This window comes from Eptesicus fuscus, chromosome 12, assembly GCF_027574615.1.
Source record: "Eptesicus fuscus isolate TK198812 chromosome 12, DD_ASM_mEF_20220401, whole genome shotgun sequence".
NCBI lineage: Eukaryota > Metazoa > Chordata > Mammalia > Chiroptera > Vespertilionidae > Eptesicus > Eptesicus fuscus.
The window spans coordinates 35,196,223-35,210,754 of NC_072484.1; the positions used below are offsets into that span (position 1 = coordinate 35,196,223).

The window sequence follows — 14,532 nt, forward strand, 5'->3', positions numbered from 1 at the left end:
AAGCACACTGAGACTCAGAGGGCTGCGGAAGGCAGAGGTACGGAGGCACGCACGGAGAGGGCTGGCAACTGATTACGCAGCTGGCTTTTTCAAGCCGGAGGGAGACACAAGCTCCTGACTGCTCTGAACTCCAGTTCCGGGTGAGACTCTGGGGACCCAGACTCATACGGGGAGAAACTGGACTGTCTGGAAGCAGGCAGAACTCGAGAGCGGCTTTCTCTCAGAGGTGCTTGCAGCGATTACTGCGGGACACTGAGCCCGGGGGCCTCTTAGGGCAGGGCTGACGGGAAGCCATTGCTGTTTGCTCTGCCCTGAGACTTCGCCCCATCCAAGCTGTGCGCAGAGGCTTTTGCATATGAATGGCCTGGTCCTTTGAATTCTAAACTCACCTATCAAACTGCAGCTGAGTCAGAGAGACCCAGAACATGAAAAAGAAGGCCTGCCGAAACCGGTTTGGCTCAGTGGATAGAGCGTCGGCCTGCGGACTCAAGGGTCCCAGGTTCGATTCCGGTCAAGGGCATGTACCTTGGTTGTGGGCACATCCCCAGGAGGGGGTGTGCAAGAGGCAGCTGATCGATGTTTCTCTCTCATCGATGTTTCTAACTCTCTATCCCTCTCTCTTCCTCTCTGTAAAAAGTCAATAAAATATATATTAAAAAAAAAAAAAAAAAGAAGAAGAAGGCCTAAAACCCCACAGCAGCTTGCATTGCTTCACAGCTGGGCCTCATCTGGGCACCTCCAAAACCCAAACAAAGAAGAGGAATCTGCAGATCTCTCTGTAGCTCCTGCTGGGTGGCCTCAGGCAGAGGCTAAATTAGCACCTCCTTGGAGATCCAAGAGCCAGTGTACCCAGTGGTCAGAGTGGGACCATCCAGATTACAGCTCCTCAGATCCATAAGGGACACACTCAGGGGGAAGACTCAGTGAGCACCAAAGCCCCACTGAAGCAAGTCTTGCCTCATAAGGGTGTCTCCAGCACAGAAGTTCTCCCATCGTAGACACAGCTGATCCTCACAGCCAATGGGCCTGGAGGTCAATTCCTCCCAGTGATACCAACAACAATCAAGGCTTAACTATAACAAGACTATGCACACAGCCCACAAAGGGGTGCACCAAGAGTGTCCACCTCAGGTAACTGGGGAGGCTGAGCCACCGGGCCCTATAGGACACCTACCACACAAAGCCATTCTATCAACTCAGGGAAGCAGCCAAAATGCGGAGACAAACAGGTCACAAATGAAAGAAATGGAGGAAAGCAAACGACTGGATATAGAGATCAAAATCACGGTTATAAGGTTTTTCAAGAATTTTCTAGAAAAGGCTCCATAAATTTATTGAGACCCTCGAGGATATGAAAAAGGACCAACTAGAAATTAAGCATACACTGACTGAAATAAAAAATAATATACAGAGATCCAACAGCAGACTAGAGGATCGCAAGAATCAAGTCAAAGATTTGAAATACAAAGAAGCAAAAAACACCCAACCGGAAAAGAAAAAAGAACCCAAAAATATGAAGATAGTGTAAGGAGTCTCTGGGACAACTTCAAGCGTACCAACGTCCGAATTATGGGGGTGCCAGAAGAGAGAGAGCAAGATACTGAAGACCTATTTGAAGAAATAATGACAGTAAACTTCCCCTACCTGGTGAAAGAAATAGACTTACAAGTCCAGGAAGCGCAGAGACCCCCAAACAAAAGGAATCCAAAGAGGACCACACCAAGACACATCATAATTAAAATGCCAAGAGCAAAAGACAAAGAGAGAATATTAAAAGCAGCAGGAGAAAAACAGTTAGTTACCTACAAGGGAACACCCATACGATTGTCAGCTGATTTCTCAACAAAAACTATGCAGGCCAGACAGGACTGGCAAGAAATATTCAAAGTGATGAATAGCAAGAACCTACAACCAAGATCACTCTACCCAGCAAAGCTATCATTCAGAATTGAAGGTCAGATAAAGAGCTTCACAGATAAGAAAAAGCTAAAGGAATTCATCACCACCAAGCCAGTATTATATGAAATGCTGAAAGGTATTCTTTAAGAAGAGGAAGAAGAAGAAAAAGGTAAAGATAAAATTTATGAACAACAAATACATATCTATCAATAAGTGAATCTAAAAATCAAGTGAATAAAAAATCTGATGAACAGAATAATCTGGTGAATATAATAGAATCAGGGGCATAGAAAGGGAGTGGACTGACAATCCTCAGGGGGAAAGAGGTGTGGGGGATGCGGGAAGAGACTGGACAAAAATCATACACCTATGGATGAGGACAGTGGGGGCGGGGGTAAGGGCATGGGTGGGGTGGGGTGGGAACCGGGTGGAGAGGAGCTATGGGGGGGGAAAAAAGAGGAACAACTGTAATAATCTGAACAATAAAGATTAAGATTACCAAAAAAAAAACCAAACACAAAAAACCTCTTAAACCCTGGCCTGTGTGCTCATTGGTTAGAGGGTCGGCCAGCGCACTGAAGGATTGTAGGTTCCCAGTCATAGGCAGGGTTCCTGGGTTGCAGGTTCAATCCCTGGCCCTGGTTGGGGCAAATGTAAGAGACAACGAATCAACAATGTGTCTCTCTCACATCAATGTTTCTGTTTCTCTCTCTCTCCCTATCTCCCTCCCTCCCTGCCTTCCTCCCTCCATTTTTCCCTTTCACTGTCTCTAAAAATCAATGGAAAAAATATCCTTGGATAAAGATTAATAAAAACAAATCTTAAAAAAAAATTAGCAATCTATAAAAAGGTTGAAAATTTGTATCAGAAATTCAGATTTGATTTAATATTTGAAAATTTTACTCAATTTAATTCATCACGTTAATAACAAAGTTAAATAATTATGTGAATATCTCAATTGATGCAGAAAAGCATTTTAATAAAATTCAACATTCATTCTTAATAAACTCATAAACTCAGAAAAGAAGTGAACTAATAACAGTATCTACCGAAAACCTTCAGGAAACTTCATACTTAATGGTAAAATGCTTGAGGCTTTCCCTCTTAGATCAGGAACATACCATTTCAATTCACTGCACAGGCAGCACAGTTAGGCAAGAAAAAGAAATCAAAGATGTAAGATTGGAAAGGATAAAATAAAAACTTCATTTGCAGATGTGATATTCACAGATGATTGAACACATACACAATCCAGAAGAATCTAAAGGTAATATATTAAAATATAGGATCAATATAAATAGAAGAGCATAAGAAATCCATCTGTTTTTCTATTACAGCTACAGTTAGAAAATGCAATTTTAAAAACACTATTTACAATACCATAAAAAAATGTCAAATTCTAAGGAATAAATGTAACATAAGTTAGGCAAGACCACTACATAGAAAACTATAAAAAATTATCAAGAGAAATTGAGATCAAACCAAAGAAAAAGAGGAAAGGGGAGGGGAAGTAGGGAACAGGGGAAAAGAGAATAAAAGTATTATTTTTAATAGATTAAATGCAATCTGAATACAATCTCAATCAAAATACTGTTGTAAAACTGAGATAAAATGTGTATGGAAATGGAAAAGGGCCAAGAAGAGCCAAGGAATCTTAAAGATAACTAAGTACAAGAAGCTATCCTATTCAATATACTATAGACAAAATCAACACAAAGTTACAGAAAATAAGACAATGTGTCAGTACAAGATTAAATAGACAGATTAGTGGATCATAATAACATGAAACAGACAAAGGTGGCACTAAAAAGTAAGGGGGGGATAAAAGAGACTTTTCAATAAATAACAATGGGTCACACTAGATATCTATATAGAATATAGATATCTCTATCACACCCCAAAATCAATTCCAACTACATTTAAATATAAAAGAAACAATAATGCTTCTAAAAGACAAAGAGAATATCTTCATGACCTTGAACTAGGCAAATACAACATGCACTCACATAAGGAAGATAGTGATACCATGAGTTGTATTAAAATTAAGCACTTCTGTTCATCAAAAAGGTCTTTTTAGAGACTGAAAAGACAAGCCACCAAATGAGAGGAAGTATCTGCCAAACTATTAGGAAATTTAAAAAATTAAAGTCAATTACACACACACACACACACACACACACACACACACACACACACATGTGCAAAAGATTTAAACAGGCAATCCACCAAACAGGGTGTCCAAATGGCCAATAAACATATGAGAAGGTGCTTAACCTCCTTAGCCATCAGGGAAACACAAATTAAGATCATGAGACCATTGCACACACATTAGAATGGTTCAAGTTAAGACTGAGAACACCGTGCATTAGCAAGGACATGGAACAACAGCAACCCATACACTGCTAGTGGGAATGTAAATTAGCACAACCACTTGGTAAACTGTTCTGTAAGGGCTATTGATGCTGAACCTATGCATATCCTATAACTCAGCAACTCTAAGTATATACCCAACCGAAATTGTGCACATACACATCAAGAAACATATACAAGAATGTACTTATAAACATCATTATAATAGCCCCAAACTGGAAAACTCCCAAAAATAGAATACTATATAGCCCTAACCGGTTTAATACAATAGAATACTATATAGCCCTAACCGGTTTGGCTATATAGTGGTTTAATACAATAGAATACTATATAGCCCTAACCGGTTTGGCTCAGTGGATAGAGAGTCGGCCTGCGGGCTGAAGGGTCCTAGGTTCGATTCCAGTCAAGGACATGTACCCTGGTTGCGGGTACATGTAAAAAATCAATTAAAAAATATATTTAAAAAATATATATAATACCATATAGAAAATGAACGACAGCTTCACTATCATTAGGGATGAACCTAACAATGTTGACTGAAAGAAGGCCAACTCAGTACATATTGATTTTATTTATATGAAGAACAAAAATTGGCACAACAAAATGCACTCTTAGAAGTCAGGCTAGTAATTTCATTTGGCGAGGAGGAAGAGTAGAGTTGGTGGCAGGAGACACAGAGGTGATCTGGTGGTTGCTATAGAATTGATGCTTTTGTTATTGTTGTTCATTGAGTTGTACATTTTTATTTGTATATTTCAACACAAAATGTTTTTTAATTGCTTAAAACAGAAAAATCTGTATTGATTATGCAAGGATCTCTAAGACACATTTTAAGTTAAAAAGCTAGATGCACAATAGTGTATGTCAGTGATGGGCAACCTTTTGAGCTTGGTGTGTAAAACTTCGCCAAAAAACTGAGCATAACTCGGGTAGTGTGTCACTTTGAGGAAAAAACTAACTCCAAGACTCTAGTCGCAAATGTTTCATCCTCAGGAGCAGCAAATGTTTCATCCTCAGCATGCGGCCGCGTGTCATCAAAACACGCATGTCATAGGTTCGCCATCACTGGTGTATGTAGTAAGATAATACTTATGTGAGGAAAGAAAAGATACATAGATACATTTGCTTTTCCAAGTTTAGGACCTTTAGTAACTATACAATCAATTACCAGAGCTGCCTCCGGAATAGAACTGGAGGGAGCTAGTAGAGGTGGTAGTGGGCTGTTTGCCAGGGAGACTTACTTTCTCTGTAACCGTTTTGTACATGTGCATATGTTATTTATTCAAAATACTTATTACCTCTAGTGGGAAGGGAATGACATATTGGTAATGTCTTCAATCTGGTGGTAGGTACATGGTTATTGTGATAATATTGTAGTATCACTATTGCTTTCTGTAGGTCAAATATTTGAGAACTAGAAGCCCGATGCACGAAGATTCGTGCAGGAATGGGCCTTCCTCTCCCTGGCTGCCAGTACCGCCTTTCCGCTCTGGCCCCAGAACCGCCTCTTTCCGCTCCAGCCCTGCCTTCCCATGCTGCCCAGAGGCCCTGAGTGGCTGGGGCAGTGCGGAACGCCTGTGTCGTCGCCATGGCGACGATGCAAGCATCCCGGCCACTTGGCACCTGCACATGCAAATTAACCCGCCATCTTTGTTGGGTTAATTTGCATACTCACTCTTGATTGGCTGGTGGGTGTCACGAAGGTACGGTCAATTTGCATGTTTCTCTTTTATTAGTGTAAATAAGCTTTTGTTAAAAAAAAAAAAGTCTCTGGCCCTAGCTGGTTTGGCTCAGTGGATAGAGCGTTGGCCTGCGGACTGAAGGGTCCCAGGTTTGATTCCAGTCAAGAGCACATGCCCAGGTTGTGGACTCAATCCCCAGTAGGGGGCATGCAGGAGGCAGCTGATCAATGATTCTTTCTCATCATTGATGTTTCTCTCTCTCTCTTCCTCTCCCTTCCTCTCTGAAATCAATAAAAAAATATATATTTTTTAAAAAGTCTGCACATTGGCACACTGTGGATGCTCAATAAATGTTAACTACCTTCCCCACCCTATTTCCAGTCTATCTTAACATATTTCTCACCTATCCTAATATATAAAAACCCTGGGTCATAACGACCAGTAATGAGTGAGGCTCAACCAACCGGAAGGCAGTCCTCCAGTCAGAGCTGGCTTGCCGTGATAACCCAGTGCTGACTGCTTCTGCTGCAGGCGTGGTGCCCCAGCACTGACTGCTGAGGGGGCTGTGAATCAGGGCCAGAGAGAGGCCTGAAGAGAGAAGCAGGGACTGATCCATTGCCTCTGAGGCAGCTTTTGATCAGCACTTGCCTCTCTCTTTCTCTCCCAGTCTGGAATTGGCCCTGGTGGGTTTGGCTAAGTGGATAGAGCGTCAGCCTGCGGACTGAAGGGTCTCAGGTTCGATTCCAGTCAGGGGCATATGCCTGGGTTGCAGGCTCGGCCCAGTGAGGGGCGTGCAGGAGGCAGCCAATCAATGATTCTCTTTCATCATTGATGTTTCTATCTCTCTCTCCCTCTCCCTTCCTGAAATCAATAAAAAATATTTTTAAAAAGGCTACATATGAATATGATTCAATTTCTATGAAAGTATATAAAAGGGCATTAGAATAGGAGAGAAAACAGATGAGCAGCTGTCCTACTATGTGGGAATTTTCTATATCCTAACTAGTGGTGGTCACAGGACTGTATATATTTATCAAAACGAATACATAGAACTATGTACTAAAAATGGTGAATTGTATTGTTTATATTTATATCTCAATTTAAGTAATAGGGGGGAAAGAGTTACTTTTAACTCTAAGAAAAATAAAATCTTATAAAACAAAAATAATTGTTGAATACAATTGCTGTAAATAATCATATCATCACCATTGTAATATAAATACTTAACACCAACACCCCAAACTGTGATAAAACTACAATAGGAGAATGATGGACACAAAACATGTGGCACAGGTGGCTGTGAATTAAATTTTAATCTTCTACAAGAGGAAAATAGATGTGTAAAATTTAAAAGTCAGTAAACAGCCTTATAAGCATGCTATTTAGAAATACTGGCTCTCCTGTTTCCTGGACCTTTCCTTGCAAAAGAAATAGCTACAGTGTAGACAGTGGTTGCCTGGACAGGGAGAGAGGTATGTATGTGGAACTTGGGGGTGAAAAACAAGGCAGGGCACTGCTGGGGTTTTTTGTTTTGTTTTGAATATATTTTTATTGATTTCAGAGAGGAAGGGAGAGGGAGATAGAAACATCAATGATGAGAGAGGATCATTGATTGGCTGCCTCCTGAGTGTCCCACACTGGGGATCAAACCCTCAATCTGGGTATGTGCTCTGACTGGGAATCGAACAGTGACCTCCTGGTTCACAGATAGAAGCTCAATTGCTGAGCCACGCTGGCAGAGCAGGGCACTGCTGTTTTTTGTTATAAGGCTCATGATACTGAGAAGTCTTCCCCACCATATTCCAGGTATTCAATGTCACAAGGCATCTATTCTCATTTTAAAATAATCATTTGTATTTTGTTTTCCTGTGAACAGCTGAGTACTGATGAAAGAGCCAACATCAAGTCATCTTCAAAGTTTGAATTATTGGCAGGTGTTGTATGGGTTTTTTCTCTTGGAGTACTTGTGGTTTAACAGTTCATATGTGATAATCTCTTACATCATGCTACTTAGGCTATCAACCTGTTTAGTCAATGTGACATTTATAGTTTTCACTGACTTATTTTGTCTTTATTGCACTTTTCTTTTTAAATAATTAAAGGCTGAATTCTATATACACCAATGTGCATTGTTTGTTTAATCCTAAGTGTAAGATATCTAATACCTCAAAATACCATATTAAGTGCAAGGAAATAGCCATCTTAAAGGATAATTAATGAAGATTAAATACCCTGTTATTCTGATAACAAATGGGAACCAATGATGACTTGTGTCCACTTTAATAGGATTTGTTTTGTTTCAATATAATTAGAAATGAATTTTATGGCCTGTGAATACAAAAACTTCCTATTAAGATTAATGGTATTTATTTATATTGTTAATTTATGAGAATTTATTCTATTCAGGGGTTTTTCAGTATCAAATTACCTTGACTGGCAGGGGAAGACTATATTTGACTTAAACCTCTAAGGTTTCACAAATACTAATGCTTATTAGAATAAAGGTAAAACAAGTAGCACCTACTGAATTTTTTTTAAAGGGAGGAGTCCATCTAAGTAAAAAATTATAAAGTAATTAACACTCAGGAAAACAGGAATTTTGATATGCCAATAATCATTAAAAAAACAATGACTGGCATTAGGAAAACAAAACAAGGATGTCATAACCCAGGAGTATCTGAAGCAGTATCTCTAGGGGTTATAGGTAAGAAATGTGGATTTGATTCTAACTGCAATGAGATGGCATTGGAGGATCTGATCTGCTTTATGGATCAAATGTGCTGAGAAGTGTGAATAAGCTCTGTAAATGCTAAAGCATCATACCAGCATATTTTATTACCTGAACAGAGGACAAATTGAAAGAGAGATGGAAATAAGGCACACTAAAATCTAAGTAGGACAGGCCTATTCTAAACCATGTGGCCAGGAGTCTTCTCCTGGGCTTCTTTTAAGTTCCATTTAGGGAAATGGGCAAGACTTGGGGAAGGAAGATCAGGTTCGGTGGAAGAGGAATCAGGAATATTATTTTTGACGTATTAAGTTTGAGATGTCCATTAGCTATCTAAATGGAGATGATGAGAAGGTATTTGGATATACCCATCTGGAGTAAAAGGGGAGATATCAGGATGGAAATATAGACTTAGGATCCATCAGAATATAAAGTACTTATTAAAAACAATACTCACTAACCTTTACAGCATGCTTATTGTGTTTCAGACACTATTTAGGTGCTTTGTATGTATTAACTCACTTGTTCCTAACCTTAACAGATTAGCCCCATGACTGTCCCTATTTTACAAATGAACAAACTGAGATATAAAGAAATTAAGTAGCTTGCCCAGAGATACATAGCAAGCATGGGCCAGAGCTGGGAATTCAAACCTAGGTAATCGGATTTCTTTAAAGCCACTGGACTGTTTGGGAGTACAGATAGAACATGACTGAGGAGGAGGAAGACTATGCCCTCAAAGTATTTCATTTCAAACAATTTACTGAGACCTGAGTACCTATCAAGTGCCTGGCACCATTTCAGTCTCTGCAGATGTAAAGAAAAATAAGACAAAGTCCCTCAAGAAGATAATGTCCCTAATAGCTGCAGGTTGACAGCAACTTTTAATGAACATCTGCTATGTGCCACACACTTGCCAAGCGTTTTAGACATATCATTTCACTTAATCCTCCTAACAACACTAAGAGGTAGATGTTATTGCCATTTTAGAAATAAGGAAACTGAGGTTAAATAATACACCATAGGTCACTCAACTAGTGAATGACAGAACTAGGGTTCAATCTAGGTCCATCTTGAAAATCTGGTCTTTTCCAAGGATTTCCTGTTACATGTTACAACGTGGGTGAACCTTAAGGACATTATTCTAAGTGAATGATTCGCCTCACATGAGTTATCTAAAGTATTCAAATTCACAGAAACAGAAAGTTGAGTGGTGGTTACCAGAGGCTGAGGGGGAAGGGGGAGGGTTGTCTACTGGGTATAGAATTTCAGATTTTCTTTTTTTTTTTTAATATATCTTTATTGATTTCAGAGAGGAAGGGAGAGGGAAAGAGAGAGAAACATCAATGATGAGAATCATTGATTGGCTGCCTCCTGCACGCCCCTTACTGGGGATTGAGCCTGCAACCTGGGCATGTGCCCTTGATAGGAATAGAACTGGGACCCTTCAGGCCTGCATGCTGACGTTCTATCTATCCACTGAGCCAAACCGTCTAGGGCTAGAAGTTACGATTTTCAAGATTAAAAAATTCTGGCGATCTGTTTCACAACAATATGAATATACTTAACACTACTGAACTGTACACCTAAAAATGGTTAAGATCGTACGTGTTATGTTTTTTATATAACAGTTAAAAAAAAATTTTTTTAATCTGGTCTTTCCCATTATAGCTCATGCCATAATGGGTATGCTTACTGTACTATAGAAATACCTGTGAGGCCCTGGTCAGTGTGGCTCAGTTGGTTAGAGCTGTGGTCGGCAAGCTGTGGCTCGCGAGCCACATGCGGCTCTTTGGCCCCTTGAGTGTGGCTCTTCCACAAAATACCACGGCCTGGGAGAGTCTATTTTGAAGAAGTGGCGTTAGAAGTTTAAGTTTAAAAAATTTGACTCTCAAAAGAAATTTCAATCATTGTACTGTTGATATTTGGCTCTGTTGACTAATGAGTTTGCCGACCACTGGGTTAGAGCATCATCCTGTGCACCAAAGGGTCTCGGGTTTGATTGCCAGTCAGAGTATATACCCAGGTTACAGTTAGATCCCCAATCAGGGCGAGGTTGTGGTGAATACAGGGAGGCAACCAATTGAAGCTTCTCTCTCACATAGATGGTTCTCTCTCTTTCTCCCTCTCCCTCTCTCTCTCCTTCCCTCCCTAGAATAAATGAAAAACATATCCTCTGGTGAAGATTTAAAAAAGAAAAGAAATACCTTTGCAAAACTAATTTATTCTGCATATGGGGGGGAGAGAGGGTAGGAGGTGTGGCAAAGAAGAAATCAAGAAAAGTTACCAGGAAAGGATACATTTGAAAGATCAAGGTCCCCACTTGATCTTCACTATAGTTCTGGGAAGGTGTCTCCATCTCCACCTCTACACCTGTATACTGTATCATCACAACAATCAGCCTAAACCAATACTCCAGGAGCCTTCTATCTGGTGAACTCCTCCAGTCTCCTCCCATTCCAAATAATCCAACATTGAAACAAATTAAGTGTCCTAAATTGCCCCAGTCACTATACTTAAGAACTCTTGTGCTTCTCTATTGCCCTCAGAACAGTGGTCGGCAAACTCTTCAGTCAACAGAGCCAAATATCAACAGTACAACGACTGAAATTTCTTTTGAGAGCCAAATTTTTTTAAACTTAAACTTCTTCTAACGCCACTTCTTCAAAATAGACTTCGCCCAGGCCGTGGTATTTTGTGGAAGAGCCACAGTCAAGGGGCCAAAGAGCCGCAGTTTGCCGACCACGGCCTCAGAACATAGAGGATTGTCAAGATGGTGTTTAGGAGCAAATTATCTAACCTTTCAGTGCCTTAGTTTTCTCATCTGTGTTAAGGGATGAGTCCTGACATTGAATTAAAAAAACTGAGGATTAAATAAAAACATTGTATACCTTACACAATACTTGAGCCAAAGTATCTGATCAGTGAGTTAGCTCCCTTTCTGCCTGTCCCTAATACCCAGCGCAGTAAGGCACTTTGGTTTAAAGAAGGATAGAGCAAGTATTTCCAGGATCTTCTTACGGCAGAGACAGAAGAATGCCAGCAGGAAAAAGTTGCTCATCTATGCTTCTCCCAATGTCCAGGAAAATATTGCTCATCCAGAACTGCTTCATCTGTAAAGCTCTATACAAACTGACCACCTTGTCTTTATTTTATTCTGTCCTTCTAATCTTGAGTAAACAATACTGAAATGGCTCAAGATTAACATACATATATAAAGTTACACTGTAAAAAGTCTCACTCCCATATTCTCTCCATCTACACAATTGCCACCACACTCCCACCAACCACTTTATTACTTTTTGTGTATCCTTCAAAGGTTTCTTTATGGCCCTAGCCGATTTGGCTCAGTGGATAGAGCATCAGCCTGCGGACTGAAGGGTCCCAGGTTCAATTCCAGTCAAGGGCACATGCCAGGTTGCGGGCTTGATCCCCAGAGAGGGGTATGCAGGAAGCAGCCGATCAATGATTCTCATCATTGATGTTTCTCTCTCTCTCTCCGTTGCTCTCTGAAATCAATTAAAAAATATATTTTTAAAAAAGTTTCTTTATGCAAGAGCTGTCTTTAAATTAAGTTAATGTTGTACAGGTGTGTTTACAATTTAAGTTCTGGGAACATGGAGGGGGATGGGAAGGAGCAAGGAGCTTAAGTCATTCATCCTGCTTTACCCTAAACTTAAAGCATTGGCCTTCGTTCATTAAAAAAACAGTAATAATCATATGTTGGGCGCCTATTATAAACCAGATACCAAATATAGCATTAATATTAACTGTTTACCCTTCTGCCCTTACTATGCACCGGAAACGCAATACACTCCTCTGACCCCCCACAACACCTTGAGGTAGGTTACTAATTATTATCTCCATTTTACAGATGGGGAAACTGAGGCAGAGAAGGTAAGCTGCCCAAGCAAGAGAGAGCAGGGCTTTGCATCCAGGCCTGACACCACTCTTAACCACGACACTATACTGGCAAAACAGATCCAGCCCCTGCACCCGTTGGAGCAAAGCCTAACATGAGACACCGGTGAGAAAAACGGGGCAGACAACAAAGAAATATGTAATTACACACTAAGAAAGTAATGTGAAGGAAGCACACTCAGGACTGTGGCTGAATAACAATGAGGACTTACTTGGGGTGGGGGGTCAAGGAAAGGCCTCTCTGAGAGAATGACATAATGACAAACTTAAGAACCGTTTGGGGGCTGAAATGACGACGGGCCGCCCAGCTGACGGTACAAGGCACAAACTCGAGGCACGCAGACACTGAAGCCAACTCGCCCGCAGTCCCCCAGACGTGCGGACGTGGCGCAGGGAAGGCAGGATCCAGACGCAGGCCCCAGGCTCGCACACGCCATCAGTGCAGGATGCAGCCCGGCCCCGCTCGGCCCCGAACCAGGGGCCTGCAGACGGCCGGTGCCCACCACCCGCCGCGGCTGACAGCGTGCGTGCAACCCACGGGCAGACCCCGCGGCCGGCCACGGGGGGTCGGGCCCGTCCTGCGGCGGCCGGAAAGGCCTCTGCCCCGGCCCCTCGCCAGCTCCCGCCTGGCCCGCCCCGCCCCGCCCCTCCGGGCCGGCTTCGTACCTGCACGGCCCGGACCAGGCCCCGGCCGGTCAGCTGGCCCTGCCGCAGCTGCAGCAGAATGTTGACGGGCCGCGGCCGGCCGCCCCATCCGCCCCAAGCCGCCACCGTTGCCGCCGCCCGTCGCCCTCGGCCGGCCCCAGACCCAGCCGCCGCCGGCGCCGCCGCCATGTCTCCTCGTCGGACAAACAGGAAGCCAGCGGCCCCAGGGCCGCGGAGATTTCTACGGGGCGGCAGAGGGGTCGCCGCAGCGCCCCCAGCGGGCCGTCGGTGGAGGCACAAGCCGCGTGGCAGGGACTGTGCGCTCCGCGGAGGCTGCTGGGAAATGTAGTCTTGGTTTGAGACGGGGCAGGTGCGTTGAGAACTTGGCTGCCTCAGTTGCTTTTCGGGCCCCTGGGTGCGACATTTCGGTGGCGAGGTCCCCCAGGTCTGGGACGAGTCCTGCTTGCGCACTCTCCCATTTCTTGTCTGTGTTGGGACGTTACAGCCAACTGGCCTGGGAAAGATCTGGGCTCCAGGCCAGGAATCAAGCCTCTTGTAATTCCGCACTGTCTCTCCGCCCTGGACCCTCCGCCAACCTAGACTCCCTGCGCAATTTCATTCAATCAGTAGTTATTGGGAGCCTATTCAGCCAATAAATAGTTCTTAGGGGCCTGCTTTGCACCGGGCACTGAGCAGGTCATTGGCAATACAGTGGTGCGCAGAGCAGACTAACTAGATATCCTGATTGGGAATGCAGGTTACACAGGAAGACGGCAAGTCCATACATAAATAAACGCACAATAACTGGGTAAATTGTGAAACTGGGTAGGTTGCAGTGAAGTTAAACGAAATAATAGAAGGGAAAGGGATTGGTAAATTGCGATGTCATATTCTGTCAGAGGGAACTTGACTATTCAGCGAGGTTTTTATATATCAATATACTGAAAATAACCTAAATATTCATCAACTAGCTATACCCGGCCACGCATTGCTGTGGCTCAGTCTGGTTAAAGCGCACGTTTCTAATATGTTTAATTTCACAATGCCTGTGGGTATACAATATTTTTTGTTGTTCCATTGTCTGTGCAGATATAGAGATCGTCTGGTTTGCCGACTCTAGAACACGCAACATATAATTGTCCATGTGAGAAGCAATCCGTGTCTAGATCTAAACCGCACAATTCTAAAGATTGGCCCTGAGCTTTGCTGATGGTGATTGCAAACGCCAATCGAATTGGGAATTGCAATCTCTTAAACTGAAATGGCATATCTGTTGGAATCATAGGA

At 42.4% G+C, this 14,532-nt stretch overlaps 1 protein-coding gene across 3 annotated transcripts in view; it reads right to left on the reverse strand.

The window, feature by feature from the left end:
• The window catches only part of TRPC4AP (transient receptor potential cation channel subfamily C member 4 associated protein), an 86,973-nt gene extending 73,500 nt beyond the window's left edge, over nucleotides 1-13,473 (reverse strand). For 2 of the 3 annotated variants that reach the window (XM_008149698.3, XM_008149697.3), the window contains exon 1: nucleotides 13,267-13,472. In XM_008149698.3, the coding sequence (XP_008147920.1) occupies nucleotides 13,267-13,434 (168 nt within the window). In that variant the 5' untranslated portion in view covers nucleotides 13,435-13,472. Of the gene's footprint in view, nucleotides 1-13,266 lie in introns of all 3 variants that reach the window. The other variant, XM_054723590.1, reaches the window with a different exon arrangement.
• Nucleotides 13,474-14,532: the final 1,059 nt, after the last annotated feature.